Below are 19594 nucleotides of genomic sequence, written 5' to 3' on the forward strand. Positions count from 1 at the left end.
TCAGTGGCCGGACATAGCTGATGTGACACTGATATATTTCTAGCGCAGCTACAATGGATTTTAAGTTACTAAACATAAATCCAACTAAACATCAATGGCAAACATCAGGTGTGGTGTCAGCCCCTCAGAATCAAAGAGCAACAGACCATTTTGACTAAACTGTCCAGGATCGTTGGATTACAGTGCTATATTGCTGGATTTCATTTCTTTTGAGAAGTAAAAAAAATATGTGACAGCTGCTGGTATTTTGACCCATATGTAGGGGGAGGTCATTTTTCAGTTTTTTAAAGATTGTGAAAGTGCAGATTGTAAGATTTCAAATGATGTGTCACACATTGTAATCTGAAAAACAATTAAGGAATATGCTTATTTGAATGTTCCTAAACTCCTAACACTCCTAAAAGCAACATTCAGAGCCTCAAAGTTGGAGAAGCTTTTCACAACTAGGCAGCCAGGTAAGGGGGGACTGGACAACAAGGACTTTTATTTAACAAGATACACCTAAGCCGTTTTCACACATGCGCTTTATATCGGGAAATGACCAGAAAGCGGTGTAATGCCTTCATGTGTGAAAGTTGTTTTCCGGTATAAGCGCGCCCCCGTCATCGCGGACATTTGACCACTTCTAACCTTGTGATAAGACCGGTATGCCGCGATACACACACACGAGACAGAGCCAGAGAGAGGAGGAACGGAGGAGAGGATGACTTACTCTTAACAAATGGATGAACACAAACAAGTGGGGTCTTCACAGTCCATGTGGAAGACGCGTGTTGAGACGCATGATAGTTGAAACACTGGGGGGATCGATCTCTCAAAACACGGAGCAATTTAAAGTATCCGGACTCCGGAGAAAGCCTAAGCAAGAAATGCCGTTTCCCACTGCCTGCCTGCAGACAGCAGCATTCATTTGTATTGGATCGCGTTCACGTCGCCATGTATCCCAAGCATACTGTATGTCGCCGTAGTCTGCACGGGGCGTTGTCAGAGGAGAAGTCTGCATGGAGCATCATCAAAGGAGAAATGTTTTGTTTTCCACTGCCTGGCACTCAAAGAGCAGCATCGCACAATTCACATCGTACTTTGTCGCCTTTCTGGACGAAATAGTCCCACAGTGGGCTGTTTTAAACATGCTTCGACATGTTTCTTTCTGTTTCTCCTCCTGTCCCATTCACTCATCTGCTCAAAGCAGAGAGGAGCAGAGGGGGGCGGGGGCGTGTGGAGTACATGCTGCATGGAGCTCTGTGTCCCACCCCGCCCCCCAAAATACAACTTCTTTCACGGCTGTTTTTACACATGTGATCCCTCAGGTGTGAAGGGAAATTCCGGGAAATAGCCGTTATTGATTTACAGGCAATGTTCCTGTACGCATGTGTGAAAACAGCTTTACAGTATTACTGATTCTAAAACGGCTGCATTTTATGTGGAATGGATAGTTCAAAACCTAAACTTGCGTATTAATGGAAAAAACTTCAAAATTTCAAAAAAATAAACTATTTTCTCATTTTCTGGGAATTACAATTGGCCTACATGTAGTACCTTTTCCTGAGGCGTGTCACATACTGTACATTATGCTGGAAAGCACTGAACTGATGACATCTGCAAGTGTATCCCGAGATTTAATTTTCCTTTCTTTCTCTTCCACACACACTACTCTCTCTCTCCTCAATACCCCACTCTTCCTCGCTGTCTCCTGCTGCTGCTTTTCACCCCCTTACCTCTCCCCTCCATCCCCACCTGATCTCCCTCCAGCCAAACCTTGAAGCTAAGTTGGTCCAAGTCCACTAAGAGCTGTATGTGAATGGGCCCGTACTGCCTTCCTCTCCCTCTAGCCCAGTGATACTCAACTTGCAGCCCACGGTAGGGTGCAGAGTGGCCCCCCGACCATTTTCTAATTCACAATGAAAACTAATGTTACATAAAGTTTGACTGAGCTCCAGCTAAATTGTAAAATATCACCACCTGCTCACCGCCCAGGCACTTATATGTACTTAACCAACTTAACTTAGCCTAACTAACTTAACTTAAGCTAAGCACAAAATTGTCAGACTAAACTACGGCTGACACCCCAAAAACCTACAATCAATCCGCTACAGAAAAAATTATATTAGTGTTTGTTTATTAACTGGCCACTGGCCTCCTGTCATTTTGCAAAAGTTGCCCCGGGCAAAGCAAGTTGAGTATCCCTGCTCTAGTCCTTTATCCCAGCAGAAGCCCACTGAGGTTCACCCAGGCTTAATATCCCCCCCTCTCCCTCCAGACCTTCATGCCGGCAGCGGCAGCAGGTCCGCTGGGGTCCACAGCCTGGATGTGACAGGGTTTGTTGCCTCGCACCACAAAGCCCCAGCCCACAGCATCACCCAGGATCTGGGGAGAAACAACAACACATCAAATGTTACCATGCCACCACCTCTCACTGGGGTATGTTGTACTGTCCATGTACTGTACACATTTAGCATTAACCCTAAATTATCTGATGTATTGTTGTATTCAATGCGCTTCTCTTCTTCTTATTTGAAAATTAAAAATAATAATTGATAAAAAAAAAAGCATTTATATTAGCCTCATGTTTTGTAGGTCGACTCGAGCATACAGTATCTGACTTGTAAGCAGAATGTACAGTATGGATTAAAAAGAGCACAACTGGGTGCGTCTATCTTTTTCTATGGCTTTGGACAATTTGATTTGGATCACTCCATGTACTATAATAAATGGTCTGCTCCCTAAATGACTGGATGATGTTGTTGTTTTTTTACAGTTTTCTGTTCTTTGTTTTGTAATGCATTTTCCCCCACATTTCATTCCATGCATATTTTTTGTACTGGTAACCTAGTCACATGATGCTTTTTGCTCTATGTTTAGTATTGTCTGCAGGAATGTCCTTGTTTCCCTCTGCTTAGCTGAACATATACAATATAGAGAAGGCATTGGAAAATATGGACAAGAACTTGGTTAGTAATCATTTTGTGTTTGAGTTTTGAGTCAGTAAACAGTGGGGTCTTTATAACTCATTATCCTGAAGTAGAACATATAGTAGTAGTAGTTAGTAGGCATATATCTCTCTCTCACACACACTTCTCCGAAATTTCCTTCATATGGGGGGCCCCTCACACTGACTGAGCCACAAGAGCCAATAAGGAGAGCTCTTATTAGCATGTGATTATCGTGGTTACCACACCCCATCTAATCTCACCTCAACTAACGCTTCGAACATTTAGACCAACTGCATGGTGAAACAGGCATATGTTTGCGTGTTTGTGTGTGTGTGTGTGTGTGTGTGTGTGTCCTACAGTGAATGTCTTCTTTATATAGGGTCCTCCTGGTGTCTGCAGCTCCTCTGGACTCACTTGTCTCTTCAGAACTGTCGAGAAACACAGTCAGACACACACACACACACACACACACACACACACACACACACACACACACACACACACACCCACGTTACTAACATGGCATAGACAGGCATGATACACATTACACACACAGGCAGCAAAGCACACACTAGAGCTGCATGATTAGTTGATTAATCGATCGACAGAAAATTAATCAATAACTATTTTTGGACTAATTATTAAGAAAAACTTTCTCTGGTACAGGCTTCTTAAATGTGAATATTTACTGGTGTCTTTAATCTAGTCTTAGTCTATTACCGCATTCGTGACAACTCGAACCGCTGGAAGTTTCAATTCGGAACCTCTGCCGCAGGCATATTTGCTTTCACGCTGTACTTCCCGGTCGGAGGGAAAACACAGGGAAAAACCAAGGAGGGTTCTGGGAAGTGGAGGCGGTAATGCAACATTTTGGATGAGATGTGTGGATATGACATCAACTCGGACAAAGCGGAGCTCTGAATGATACCCGAATTTCCGAGCTGTAATTCCGGCCTTGACGACCGTTCAATTCACTTTTTACAGGTCGGAACCCATTTTTTCCGGTGGTCCGAGTTGTCTTGAACGGGGTATAAGAATGAATGAATGAATGAATGAATGAATTTATTCATGAGAGTTGTTAAAAACACACAGCCAACAGATAAAATCCATACACCAGTATTAAGATTGTCGTGGAATTAAAACACAATCAAGTCCATGACTTGTTTCCACTGTGGTCCTCGTTTTTAAAAACAATCAGAGGTCGGTACAGCATGACCCATCCAAGACAGAATCAAACAGCAACATCAACAATACAAACATCAACAATACAAACACCACGCACAGAAACCACACCAAACCAAATCACAAACAACCAAGACATTATACAATTACCGTAGAGATGTAACGGTATGAAAGTTTTACATCACGATTATCATGACCAAAATTATCATGGTTATCGTATTATCACGGTATTCGTAAAAAATTGGTGAAAATGTTCAAAAAATACTAAGAGACTCACTTAAATCATTTTATATCATTTTATATTAACTCATTGAGTGCCAAGGACGAGTATGTTCGTCAATTTGTTTAGTAACGTAGAGTGCCAAGGACGAGTATGTTCGTCAATTGCGTTTTTTGACGGTGGGATGTGGATCAAAGCCAGATCCATCTCCTGTGAAAGTATGGTGCATGTTGAATGTGTAAAAGCTATTTTACGGACCCATTAGGTGGCGACAGTGCTCTCCAGATTAGAGAAAGGCGAGGAAAAACAGCAGAAAAAGCCGTGATGAAACCATTCTCATGAGAATCGTTTGGCTTTTCGCTGTCGCGCTGGGAGCCGGCGCACAACGGTGGGGGGCTCCGAAAATAGACTCTGGGTGCAGCACACTTTGAAACGCGCAGCAGAAAGCCCAGAAAGCCCAGAATCGGACGCAGCTTCATCCCAGCTCACAACCGAAACCCCAGAAACGAGCGAGCCCGATCCAGACTCCCCCGACGAGCGGCCGCCATCCAGGCAGCAGAGACTCGCCTGACACACGCAGCACTCAGAACGAGCAGAGCCACCAGAGACACACCCACGGAGGAGGAGTTTGCAGTAGAGGGGGGTGGGGGTGCTGTTATATTGAAGGAAATTACTGTTCAGATGTTTCAGGTCAGAAAATATTAGCTTCAGAGTCAGTGATTTGCTTGAAATGCTATATTTCACAAAAGGCTCAATATCTCAGCTTCTAGATGGAAACGCCAATTTTTTCTGTTTTTGACCTATCTTCTCCGGCTGATAACTAAAGAACGGAAAATGATATCAATAAACTTTTTTTTGCTGCTGATACAATAGAGTCTCATCGTTCTTTGTGCGTGTTCGGTGTTTACATAGTAATATCACACAATATTCTGTGGGCCTCGAGAAATCACTGAAAACGCTCTGAAACTCTGGCACTGGGAGCGTCCGTTCTCCAAAAGTGGCTGGCACTCAATGAGTTAAAGGAGCAAAAGCTTCTGCACACCTAAATGACAGGTGCGTCGGAGGAGGGAAAACCCGACTCGATCAAAAGAGAATACACTGTCTCCAAATGCAACAAGTTTATTTAACAGAAAATAATAACGTTTCGGTCCTAAGACCTTCTTCAGATTCTGAAGAATCTGAATATCGTTTTATATTGAAAACTCAGACCCAAAAAGCATTGATACACTCACTGAAATCATTTCTACAAGGCTGCACATTTGCATCTGGGAGACGGTTGCCAACTTTGGTTGATGATGGACAGCTTTACCATGTTTTTTAAAACACTATAATCACAGTACCACGGTAATCACAGTACCACGGTTTTAATGATAATGACAATTTGAAACGGTACGGTTATTGTAAGGAATTTTATCACGGTTATCATTAAAACCGGTTATCCTTACATCCCTATATACAATGCTTGGCTGTCACTGCTCTTTTAAAATGGTTGGCAGTGACAATTTCTTTAAAATGGGATAACAACATATTCCATTCTGTAGCTGCTGAGTACAGAAAGGTATTTTTCCCAGATGCTGTCCTAAACCTACATGGGACAAAATTGGACTCACTAGCTCTTGTAGAGTATGAGTATCCCATGAGTATCGCTGACTAGTTTAAAATATCAGCTCAGGGGGAAAAAACAACAACACAGAATGCATTCACAATAGTGCATAATTTAAGATTTAAGTATGCATAATCCATATTATAATTTTGCACTGTGACTTTTTGGAATTTATATTTGACCTTGTAGTGTAACACTCTGCTCTTTTCTTTTTTTATCCATTTGATGTAAAGCACTTTGAATGGCCTCTGTGTATGATGTGCTATATAAATAAACCTGCCTTTGGGGCAAAAAATGATCGACATTTCACAATTTTGTGACATTTATAGACCAAACGACAAATCGATTAGTGTACAAAGTAATAGACAGTCAGATTAATCGATAATGACAATAATCGTTATTTGCAGCCCTAGCGCGCACACCCACACACACACCCACCCACACACACACACACACACACACACACACACACACAAAGTTACTATATATAAAGTAACTCATGCAAACAGAAACAACTGCAAACAGGCATGAACACTGACGCATACAGACACAATACTGTGTGTGTGTGTGTAAGAGTGTGTGTGTGCGTGCGTGTGTGTGTGTGAGAATGTCGGTCACATGCTACCAGTGCCTGGAGGCTCCCAACTTCCTGAAACAGTACCCCAACGTCCTTAACTTCCGCTCTTCACTGCTCACTTCAACATCACCCTGCACCGGCCTCAACTGACTCTCGTGTCCACACACGCACGCACGCACGCACGCACGCACATGTATTTGGAAGGTCGATTTCAAATTCATGCATTCATGAGAGTCGTTAAAAAATAAACAAGAGCATCTGGGAGGATGCTTTAATGTAACAAGTTCAGCGGGTATGAATTCAACAGCTGTTTTCTATGTTGTTTTTTGTTCGTGCTACAGCCTTGAATTGTATTTAATTTCCTTTCTACACACAAACTGAAGAGGACACGAGGATCACTTGTGAGATGAAAAAGCACTCGTCATGTTGGTCATAAATCGACTGAAATGTTTCAGAGGTTCACCATAAACATCTGTCTTGTAGTCCCATCTGCCCTCATAACATTACATTGTGCTGAGCGGACAGATAACCTGTGCCTAATGTAAATGTATATCTATGTAATAACATGAGTGCGTTGTGTCCGGCTTGCAGCTCTTAATCTGAAGCTGATGAGAGAGAGAGAGAGAGAGAGAGAGAGAGAGAGAGAGAGAGAGACACTGCTGTGTCCTCTTGGTCTCTACATTTCCATAATCTCTCAGTGATTAGATAGAGGATGACTTCCATTTTAATATCTCATCACCCCCCCCCCCCCCCTCTCTCTGTTTTCATAAATACATACTGGACACTGAGACAGAGCACTCCATTCATTCAATGGGAAGGTTGTGTTCACTCTACTATGGACCTTGTATCAGGACACAGACGCTGGACTTCTCCCCATCTTGTGATATGCATGATGATTAGTCAGGTTAATGCGAAGCAGGGGGGGGGAGTATTTGTGTGTGCGTGCATGCATGTTCTCACCAGACTTGGGGTTGCAGAGGACAGGGGGGCTGCTGCTGAGCGTAGGGCTGCTGCTGTAGTACCCGCTGCTGCCACAGCTGCTGCTCATGCTGCTCCGCCGGCCGCCTACCACCACCTTTATCTCTTTAGTGGGACTCACTGAGGGAGTGAGGGAGAGAGAGCGAGAGAGAAGGAGGGAGAGAGAGAGAGAGGGACCGAGAGAGACAGAGAGGGGGGGAGAGACAGAGAGGGAGAGACAGAGAGAGGGAGAGAGAGACAGACAGACAGAGAGAGGGGGGGGACACACACACCGAGAGAGACAGAGAGAGAGACAGACAGACAGACAGGGGGAAGTAGATAAAAAACACTAGAATTAAACAATTTATTTAAGTAATTACTGGTCCCACTAATAGGTGAATGCAGTGTATCGCATTATAATCAGTGAGACTGTCATCTAACACACACGCACGCACACACACACACACACACACACACACACACACACACACACACACACACACACACAGTCTGTGTATGTAAGCTCAAAGAGGTATTACATGTATGTCTAGCCCAACATCCACTGAGCCACAGGATGCCTCATATACACATTTCCATAGTGCAGAACAAGATCACAGTACTTACCAGTAATCTACTAAAACTACAGGCCTGAATTGAATTGAATGAACGGAAATCAAAACTGAAGCTGAGCTGAAATTGCAAATTGCTCCATTTTCTTTCTGGAGGTAAAGTCAACAGAATGATTGTTGAAGAACCAGATTCAGCACTACTGGCCATGTTCCACTGTTTTTCTGTCTAGCAACACAAATAGCTCCGCTCTCTTAAAGTCGAAATGAACCGGAACGGAATGCAAGTATCGCGAGCGTCGGAGACTGAAAACAAATCTTGTCTGAGATGACAGGGTTGAGAGGCGGACCATATAGGCCAAGGGTGTCAATGATTTGATTTGACAATTCTGGGGACTGGCTTTGGCATTGGCCAATCCTGGCGTGTTCCTGTGTGTGTGTGTGTGTGTGTGTGTGTGTGTGTGTGTGTGTGTGTGTGTGTGCACGCGTGCGTGTGTGCGGTCTCTACCTGAGAGGAAGCTGGTGTTGCCTCCATCAGAGTTCTGCTTGCGCAGACAGAAGGGACTGTCGTGGCTCTCTGGGATGCTGCGGCCGCGCTCGTTAAGAAGCTCAATCAATCGCCGCCGGCGACGGAAGTTCATCCTGAACTGGTAGAGCAGGGCCCCGTCGGCAAAGTGGTGCTTGTTGGTGACTGGTGAGGAAGAAGGGATGAAAAGCGTATGAGAGAGAGAGGGGGAGAGGGGAGGGGAAGGACACTCACACTTTTATATTAAATCTCGTACCACTGAGAAAAATTGAAGAAAAAATGACACACCTAAAAGATTTGAGTAACCCTAGGTGTGGCACCAAGGAAACCAAACTGTTTAAAGTCAGGAATGGCATTTTAAAAGTGCTGCTTTAGGACCAGTGTTTGGAATAACGCAGTTTAAAAGAACGGCGTTAGGTAACGCCGTTATTTTTTCAGTAACGGGGTAATCTAACGAATTACTGTTTGCGTCGTTACAACGCCGTTATCGTTACTGAACGCTAAATGCGGTGCGTTACTATGAAATGATTGAGTAAACTACCCGTAGCCTACACTAGTGTTGTCAAGTGACTGTGAGGAGACCGGGTGGGTTAACATAACGAGATAAACGATTATGATTGGCTAAGGCAGAGTCATGTGTTTCATGGTAGCCAATCGGAGCCAGTGTTTTCACACACGAGCCAGGACATTAACAACGAGATAAGCGATTATTGGCTAAGGCAGTCATGTGTTTCATGGTAGCCAATCGGAGCCAGTGTTTTCACACACGAGCCAGGACACATCACACGCGCGACACACACACACACACAAACACACCAAACAGATTCGAGGAAGCAGCAGAAATGACGAGTCCGGAGCAATCCGATGAAAAGTTGGCATTTTCAAGGTGGTTATATAATGCAAATAGTTACTTTCCCTGGTAACTAGTTAGTTTTATTATAGAGTAATTCAGTTACTAACTCAGTTACTTTTTGGAACAAGTAGTGAGTAACTATAACTAATTACTTTTTTAAAGTAACGTTCCCAACACTGTTTAGGACACACTATAGTTAAGAGAGAAAATGAGGTAGAGGGAGAGAGAGGGAGAGAGAGAGGATGACATGTGACAATCAGGAGTTGGAGATGAATCAGGAGATGGATTCAAAGGTATTATTACTAAAAATCTCTGGAGAAACTACCTTTTCCCCTTAAAGGAACACTCTGCCCATTTTCAACCCGCTTTGTATCCTTAGAACATCAGTAGTATATCAGAAAACTGTAAACTGTTTTGAAGTCTGTCATTTAATTTGACAGTTATTGAGTGTTAAAGTGTGGACCAGTGACATCACTGGTCCACACTAACTCAAATTAATAACTCATTAAAGGTCCCATTCCGTGCAAAAGCTGTTTTTACTTGTAAATGCATATATACTGCTGTCATCCCTCCCTGTAATGAGTGGTCATAACCTCAGAACTGCCAGAGTTGGATTTGTCCCTATCCAGCTTCCCCCTGCAGTCTCCTATAAGCCACGCCCCTTACACTCTGTTCCCCCAGACGAGTTAATGTGATGTCACTCGGTTCCTTAAGCATACTGCGCGCGTAGTGTCCTCTAGAGAGAGAGTGGCGTCAGCGGAGGACCAAAATGCGAGACTCATTAGCCAATGAACAGCCAGGAATGGGTCTCGCGCTACTTTTGCATGCTAAAATAAAGCTGATAATGTACAATTTGATTAATTTCAAGGGATGTAAAAACCCTTTCAAAGTACAACACTGTCTATTCTCCTGCAACTCGACAGTGCTGCTTTTTTTACTCAAGAGTTCCACTTTCTACTTCCTGGAAAAAAACTGGTCCATTGGAGTGAATGGAGATGTCGGAACTCTTCTATTATACGGCTCTGATGCGCGCGGTCTCTCTCACACAAGCTACCTGCACCATTTTGTCTATAGCCACAAAATTAACACTTCTAGCTGGAGCGACGCCAACTGTACGTGATCCAGCAACTGCGGAGGTGCATTCGGTAAGTCTAGGCATTTTGAGATGTCTCTTTAGCGTAGCAACCGTTAAGTTAGCGATAGCTCGTTGCTAACGTTAGTTGTGGACACAACCTAGCATGCTGGTCCACAGACGCTAATCTGATTGGCCGCTGGGAGCCTGGGGTGGGCTCTCCCTCAGCGGCCAATGGGAACTGTTAGTTCTGAATATATTATAGAAACAGACCATTCTTGGGACGCAACGAGATGAGGAAGTGACAACTCCGTCAGAACAAACGGGGTTGCTATATTTTCGACAAATTGATCCAGAATCATGTTTTATGGACCAGAGACACACGTTTTTAAGAGGTTACAGCTGCACGAATTGGGACATTTAACTCAAATCAACTCTCAATAACTGCCAAACTAGATGAATGATGAATAGTTTGACAGTTATTGAGAGTTGATTTGAGCTAATGAGTTATTAATTTGAGTTAGTGTGGACCAGTGATGTCACTGGTCCACACTTTAACACTCAATAACTGTCAAATTAAATGACAGACTTCAAAACAGTTTACAGTTTTCTGATATACTACTGATGTTCTAATGATACAAAGCTGGTTGAAAACGGGCGGAGCCGGAGTGTTCCTTTAACTTAGCCTTGTTCTTTCTTCTTCTGTGGTGTTTTATGGCAGTTGGCATTGTTTATGTTGCATTACCGCCTCCTTCTGGATTTATCCATCCAAGGTGTCCCTACATTCTGTAAAACCCTCCAACTCACCCTTGTCCTACTTCCCACCACTTATATAGCCTCAGACAGGAAGGATTTATTACATCACTGATGACATCACAATTGCTCGAGTGACGTCACTAATGACATCACTGATGACATCATTGATGACATCAAAATTGCTCAAGTGACATCACTGATGACATCACACTGATGGCATCATAATTCACTGATTTATGGCATCACTTCCTTCACAAATCGTGACCGACACCAACTGACACCGCGGACAGACCGAGCCCACTTAGCCAATTTTAACTAAGCAAAATTTTAACTAAATGTCATACAGTATAGGCCTTAGCCCACTAAGCTACTCACTGTGATGCTTTTTCCACTTCATTTAATTGAGCTGTAACAGAGTACAGCTCTTGCACGACATGGACAGTGTGTGCGTGTGCGTGTGTGTGTGTGTGCATGTGTGTGTGTTGTAACAGAGTACAGCTCGTGCAGGACATGGACAGTGCGCGCGCGCGTGTGTGTGTGTGTGTGTTGTAACACAGAGTGCAGCTCGTGCAGGACATGGACAGTGCGCGCGCGTGTGTGTGTGTTGTAACACAGAGTACAGCTCGTGCAGGACATGGACAGTGCGCACGCGCGTGTGTGTGTGTGTGTGTGTGTGTGTGTTGTAACACAGAGTACAGCTCGTGCAGGACATGGACAGTGCGTGGGTGTGTGTGTGTGTGTGTGTTGTAACAGAGTACAGCTCGTGCAGGACATGGACAGTGTGTGCAGGCAGGAGATTGATCTCTCTGCTGTTGATTGGTTTCTATGCTGCTCCTGGGTCAGAGTCAGATGGACTCAGTGCAGTCAGTCAGTAGGGAGTTATTTAAACAACCCAGTGAATGTGTGATCGTTTTACCCACAGGCCATCCGGCCAAAAAGCTGACTGCTGCTGATTCATAGTGTTCAGATGAACTGAGCTGACCTTAAAGCACACTGAGGTGACGTGAGCAGGAGGAAGCTGCACTGAGCTGAACTCACCTGTGCTGAATGTGCTTTCAACTCAGGAGCATTGACCTCACTTATCTTAGCTGATAAGAGCAGCTAAACTCAAGTGACAGTATGAATTAACCATGTTCTCAAAGTCAAAGATATGAACAAAAATGTGTCAACAGAATGAAAGACTGTGAAAATATTTAGGAAAAACTGGGACATCAACACATTTCATACACATTACATTATACAGGATAAATCTGGTCTTTACAAATCACTTCTTAAAACAAACTGTTATAGCACTTGCTTTTACAGTACATATTTACCTTTATGAGTTGTTGCTGTTGACGCTTTTTGGTTTTTGCCATGCTTTATACTGTATTTCTTAACGTGTTTTATTACTTTTACTGTTGATTTTATGTCTTTGTTTGTTGTCAACCTCTTTGCACCGCATAACTGCGTTTTGAACAGCTCTACACAAATAGATTGTTATTTATCATTAATCAACCACCCATCCATCCACCCAACTAAATGACTCACTAACCAAACCCACTGAGAAACCAAACTCCCCATGTGTGGTTAGGTTATGTAGCTGTTGTAATACTGCATTCCTCTGTCTTAAAGCAGAACTACATTTACTCCAGTTTACAGATGTAGGAAATGGTATAAAATCTAGCCATTATATCTGAAATGGTTTCTCTTGTGGAGTTTTTAAGCTGACTATGGAGGATCTTGTGGCGGACTCAGTGAAGAGTCTAAGCTCTGTTGAGCCAAGACTTTTATACAGGCTTGGCCCCTGATGCGGTTGTTGCTGCCTTTCATTCAGTTATGTAGCCAATTTCCATTTTACTCTTGGCCCTTATGTGAGTTTGATTGTAAATTTGCTCATGTACAATGTCTGCAGCATTTATATACACTGTCAGCAACCTTTATGTCTGTTTTAATAGTGCTTCACTGGTAGGGATTCCTAACCTAATTTGGACTACCGTATATGACAAAATATATAGTGCATATACTATAAAAGGTGTAGAAAAGCAGCTGCCATACTGTCCCACACTAAATGCTGTCAGTCATTCTGAACACATCTAACCAAACACAATGTGGACCCATCCAGACTCGCCGGCTATTGTTCCACTGTAGTGAACATGACCTCTGACCTCTGCCTGGCAGAGAGGAGGAATGCAGGCGTGGGCTCTCTCTCGCTCTCTCTCTCTCTCTCTCTCTCTCTCTCTGGTGATTAGTCTCTGTCTGATCAACTGGGTTCCTGAGTCTCTCTCTCTCTAGTGATCAGTCTCTGTCTGATCAGCTGACTTACGGAAAGGGAATAGCCCACAATGCATAGAATTGTGATGTATAAAACGGGGTTACCGGGGAATTCCGCAAATATCTGTTAAAAAAAAGAAAATAACACACGTGCGAAACGAACGAGGAGACCATTAATTAAAGGACTGGTACACGGTTGTTTAGCCGCGTGTACGGATGCGCTGGAATGCCTAAATTGACAATGAAACATTACATTAATACTTTTTCCGATTTTTCAGATATTTCAGATTAGACAAAAATATTATATCAGAGGAATGCAAGTAGTTTATTACACAATCCTAGTATAATCAGAGGAGGTTTTTCCAGTGAGGCATAGGAGGATGGTCCTCCTCTATTAGATTGGGGATTTTATATAAAAAAAATTATTATCATTTTTTATTTTTATATTTTTCATTTTTCATTTTTTTTAATAATAAAATATCAATCAAATGTGTTTTTTCTTATGTGCAGATGCTCATTTTTTCATTCATTATATTCTTATATGCTTAAAATGCTTCAACAACAGTGACCTGAACTGATGGAAAGGAGAGCTCCATGCAGACGAGTCACTCTGGCCCTGGTCCCAGCGTGGGGTAGGCAGATAAAAAAACATTCGCCCTGTGGGCGTTTATTTATTTGGTAATTTATCTAAACACTTGCAATTCACAGAGAACACGTGAGAGTGATGTGTTTTCCAACCAATCAGATTGAGCTGGAAGGGAGCACGCCCTTAGCCCGGTGAAACCAGGTGAAATCTAATTGGTTGTTGGTTGGATAGATTGCTGACATTGATTGACATTGTATTGTCCACTGGTCTCTCACGCTGAATCAAGTAGGAAGTGAAATCCACTGCCTGTGATGACCTGACAGGAAGGATTTACGACTTTTACTGAGACAGTACTGAGCATATTATATTTCCCCCTTATTTTTATTTACTTTTTTATCAATCAGTAAGTGTTCACAAGCCAGACAGTCGTTGCATTGGATTACGACGCAAAACGAGTTTTGAGTTGCGGGAGCCTTGAGCTGCGCTATACTGGGCTTTTTGCAATGTCAGAAAACTGGAATATTTGCAACGTCTCGACTGCAGCGTTTCCACTACAGACAGCATGGATATTCAAGTAAGTCAATTGATTTCAAGTTATCCGAGCGTTCTATTAAATTCGGCGTGGAAATGGTTCACCGAGCAGCGCTATTTTTGTCGTATTGAAGTTTCATCCTGTCATTTTTTATAATAAAACCCGCAACCTTAAATTCACACATTTTTTAACTGAATTTGGCCTGTACATCGATGGCTGACAGCGAGCTAAATTTTAAAGCTTGAGTGGTGATCTTTATACCATATGAAAGTAGAAGAAATAAGGAATCGATTGGGAGGAAGCATGTCAACCTAGCATGTTGGGAAGGGGGGGTAAATAACGCTCCAAAGTTGATGAATTGGAATGTAACTAAACGAGTATGTTGATAGTGCAGCACTGTGCAGGGGAAGACACACTCTCGTTCCAGATGCAATAAAGTGTAATTTAACGCTATTTGACAACAGTTTCGGCCATAGACTTTGTCAAGTATCATACAAACAGTGCAAGACAGCCATTATAAAGACAGGTGGGCTGATTGAATGGACAACACCTGTCTTGTGAAAGCACACCTGAGTGTGATTACAATGACATCATAGGTAGGGATGCACCGATCGATCGGCACGTGACCGGAAATGGCCAATTTTCACGTGATCGGCCTCAATCGGTGATCTGCGCCGGTCACTCTAAAATGCCGATTCTGTGAGACGATTTTCAAGTGATGTGCGCGAACCCAAAAGCAGCGAGACAGAGTGGATGAGTTGCAGCCATTCCGTTGCAGCCAAAACAAAAGCTGCCACTACACAGTACACACATGCCACAGCATGTCTTCGTCGGTGTGGAGCCGCGGAGGGGCCGCCGGGTAGGTTGGAGTCCACAGTACACTCCAGTGTGAGCGGCTCGCTTCACCTCACCGTCCCCTCTTCCCCGACCAGCCTCCACATCACCGCTGCCTGCTGCTGCTGCTATCTGTCAGTCACGTTGTAACCCTTGGTTACACATCAAGAGCGATGCGAATATACGGCACGAAATTGCAATGCGAGTTTTGACCCACCTGTCAATTACAGCAACGTTAACGTGTACAGCCAGGAGAGGACTTTTGTTTCGTATTGCGAATAGAACGACGAACATAATAATAAAACGCATCGGACCAGTGTGCAAAGTTTTCTGTGAGAGATGATTTTTTTTCGAATGGCGGATTAAAAAAAACGCGCTCTGTGTGTAAACTACGATATTCAAACTGAGTCAACTCAAACTCATTTCCTCATCTAGGCTACTCAATAACAGCCAAATCCACAACTGTAGAGTGGGCATGGCTTCGAAGGTCTCTGGGCTCCAGACCTATAGGCTATAAACTCCTTGTCCATGGATAACATTTTGACGTTTATTTATTTTATTTTATTAGTTTATTTGGCAGGGACATAGGCCTATACAAAAAAGCATTAAACCCCATAGGGGAAGAGATGCTTTGTAACAGATTTAGCCATAGGCTACTTTCCATCTGAAGCCCCTGTTCTGTTGCACCTTTTTTCTTTTGGAAAAGTAAATGCATGATAGCTGTGGGATATACTGGAATTAATTGTTTTATATTCATTGTATTTACACAAAAAAGAAAAGCTCTGTCCAGTAACCTGGAACACTTTTATTTTGAGATGTTTTTGAGTGAGATCGTCCTACCTCATGCAAATGATAAGAAATGTGACATGAATGTTAATTTTCTATTAAAGCAAAGTTAAAAAGTAAAAAAATAACCTGCCAATTATTGTTCTTAGAAAAAAAATCGGAATCGGCAAAAATCGGTATCGGCAAGTCAGACTATTCAAAAATCGGAAATCGGAATCGGCCAACAAAATCGCAATCGGTGCATCCCTAATCATAGGATCAGTCATGCAGTAATAGGCTACATTTTCGGTACTGGCGCAGATTAATCAAAACATTGATGTCACAGGTAGGCTGTATACCATAATATATCATGAATCTAATGTGAATAAATAGATTTATATAAATAGTAATCACAGCCTAATGCATAGAGATAAATCCTGAAACCTTCTCGCAACAGTTCTAGCCTAAGCCAGTGGTTTTCAAAGTGGGGTCCCCAGCAAAAAGGGGGGATAATCCATTTTCACTATAATTCCATGCCATCCATAAGTAACACAATCTAAGATAGTGTAGAAGTGAGTAACTAGGCTAATTATAACCATAACAGCACAAATAATTGACAAAAATCTCGAAATAAATATACAGTATTTACTCTGAGAAATGAAATAATGAGAAAAGGAACAATTATTGATGGTTAAAACTGAATAATGACATCACAACAGTCTAATCCTAATGCAAATTTAAAATGAGATTTGGGCGTTTTGGGCAAAAGAGAAAAAAAAACACCCAAATTTTTTTCAATCTCACCAGCCGCCACTGATAATCATCGATCATTTCTATTACAATTGCAATCCACAAACTTTTTTGATGAATGATAGCCTAAATAGTTTTAAGTTTTACCGAATCTGTATTGTACAGTATTGACATTGTGTATAATGTTGGGTGACATGTCATTATTAAGCTTATTAGTGGCCGGGCCAGCGAAGCGGCAGGGCCACTTATTGTATTTGCCTGTATTCTTCTTCTCCCGGGAAGTTCGACTTCCCATGCATGAAAACTAACCAAACTTTGCACAAAGGTCCAGTCCCATGCCAAACGTCTTTGACGCAAATTTGGGGCCAATAGTCCTAACGGTGGCACTACAGCGACCGTCTAAAGTTTCAAAATTTGAAAATTCATAGAAAATCAGGCATACGTGCTACGGCTTTACAACTTTCACCAAAATGTGGGCCCAAATGAGGAGAAACTTTTGTACAATGCAACCTATGGCCAATTATGAAGTCTAAAGACCGCAAAACTGCAAAAACTGTAAAACTAATTAAACCCTACTTCTCCCACATTTCTTCTTCAAACGACACCAAACTTCAGCATCTGCATCTGCATCCACTCTGTAGAGCCAGAGCCTGGATGAGAACACTCATCGGGGAGTCTATCCCTCAAACACCTTAGGTGTCTTGACAATAAACAATATAGCGAGCCCCAAACCTGCCAGAGTCAACATCAGTGCAAAGGGCTCTGCTGTCCCAATCCTCCTATTTATCCAATGTGGATCCCTTCCACACTTAATGACTCAACCACTTTCAGATGGCAGCCATTAGAGGGAGTGAGGGTTCAGGGCTTGAGTCTTTAGGGGGCGGATTAGAATTGGGCCTCTCTGTCTGATCAGCTGGGTTCCTGTGTGTGTGTGTGTGTCTCTCTAGTGATCAGTCTCTCTGTCTGATCAGCTGGGTTCCTGAGTGTCTCTCTCTCAGTCTGCGGCTCTGAGATCAGTCTGCTCTTCTATATCGAGCCTTCACACCTCCCCACCCATCCAATCTTTGCATTTTACATTATAGCACTGCATTCAATTCTAGGCTTTCAAATCCAATCACACTCTATTCAATATGGCGGCTGACATCCTCTAAGTCAGTGATACTCAACTGGCGGCCTGCGATGGAATTGCAAAAAAAAAAAGATTTTTTTTTTTTTTACAGTGCACCTGAATGCAACATGCAAGACACCCGCTGAATAAGTGTCCAAATGTTCATGTCATTCTGGCCAATACTCCACTTCTGTTATAGCATTTCAGTCTGGAATATGGAATATCTTTCAATAACCTATGATTTAGCTGCTAAATTGTCAAACACCGCCATCTGCTCGCTACCCAGGCACTTATGTATGTACTTAACCTAACTAACTATCCGGTGTGCACAACATTGTCAGACTAAACTCTGGCTGACACCCCAAAAACCTAGAATCCGCTACAGAAAAATGTATATTGATAGTTTATTAACTTCTATCATTTCACGAAAGTGGCCCCCGGGCTAAGCAAGTTGAGTATCCCTGCTCTAAGTAAACAGACAGAAATAAACTATAAAAACATGAAACATTTAACAGCTCTTTCTCAATCTGCCTGCTGTAACAAAAGGGCATAATATATGAGCAAACACACAGTGCAGTATTTCAACAGGGAGGAGAGGGTGGTGTGCAGCGTCTGTCAGGCCAGCAGGAAGCAGAGATGGCTCTGTATGACATTAAGTAAGTGATGTGACAACAACCTCTCTGCCATGTGTGTGTGTGTGTGTGTGTGTGTGTGTGTGTGTGTGTGTGGGGGGGGGGGGGGGGGGGGTGAAGAAGTGGAGATGCTCGGGTATATTATAGCAGTGGTTCGCAAATGGGGGTCCGGGGACCCCCAGGAGTCCCTGGCACTTTGCAAGGGGGTCCCCGAAAAGTTTTCAGGAAAATAAAAATAAAAAACTTTATTTTAAATCTTTAATCTAAAATGGTTCATGGATTACATTCTAATCTAACAAACCTATCAATTTAAAAGTTAAGCACGTTACCGTGGAAACAATTAAGCTTAGCCCAAAATCACAAATCAGAATGGGGGGCCCCTGGTATATTTTCTATCTTGTAAGGGGTCCTTGGCTGAAAAACATTTGAGAACCTCTGTATTATAGCACTTGAGAGATGCAAGGACAGAAAGACAGAGCGAGACAGACAGACAGAGAGAGAGAGAGTGCCTTCATGTTTAACTCATTGAGTGCCAAGGACGAGTATGTTCGTCAATTGGTTTAGTAATCAAGACCAGCAAGAAGGTGTAGCACGCAGGGGCCAGCGCTGCTGGTTGCAGCTAAAAAATATTATTTGGCCAAACAAAATTCCTTTGTTTTCACTCTTTTATTGAAGGAAATTATTTTTGAGGTGTCATTACATCAGAAAATATTAGCTTCAGAGTCAATGATGTGCTTGAAATGCTTCCTTTCACAAAAGGCTGAATATCTCAGATTCTAAATTGAAACGTGTCTTTTTGCTCAAAACAACCTATCTTCTCCGGCTCATAACTAAAGAACGGAAAATGGTATCAATAAACTTTTTTTTGCAGATGATAGAAGAGAGTCTC

At 42.7% G+C, this 19594-nt stretch overlaps 1 protein-coding gene across 2 annotated transcripts in view; it reads right to left on the bottom strand.

The window, feature by feature from the left end:
• deptor (DEP domain containing MTOR-interacting protein) overlaps positions 1–19594 on the bottom strand; it is a 70052-nt gene that overhangs the window by 12313 nt on the left and 38145 nt on the right. For both annotated transcript variants that reach the window (XM_083640254.1, XM_083640253.1), the window contains exons 6-9: positions 8547–8729; positions 7476–7613; positions 3291–3361; positions 2263–2367 (exon numbers count right to left, since the gene is read on the bottom strand). In XM_083640254.1, coding sequence (XP_083496380.1) covers positions 2263–2367; positions 3291–3361; positions 7476–7613; positions 8547–8729 — 497 coding nt within the window. The remainder of the gene's footprint in view (positions 1–2262; positions 2368–3290; positions 3362–7475; positions 7614–8546; positions 8730–19594) is intronic.

This window comes from Poromitra crassiceps (genome assembly GCF_964638095.1).
Source record: "Poromitra crassiceps genome assembly, chromosome: 1".
NCBI classification, from domain to species: domain Eukaryota; kingdom Metazoa; phylum Chordata; class Actinopteri; order Beryciformes; family Melamphaidae; genus Poromitra; species Poromitra crassiceps.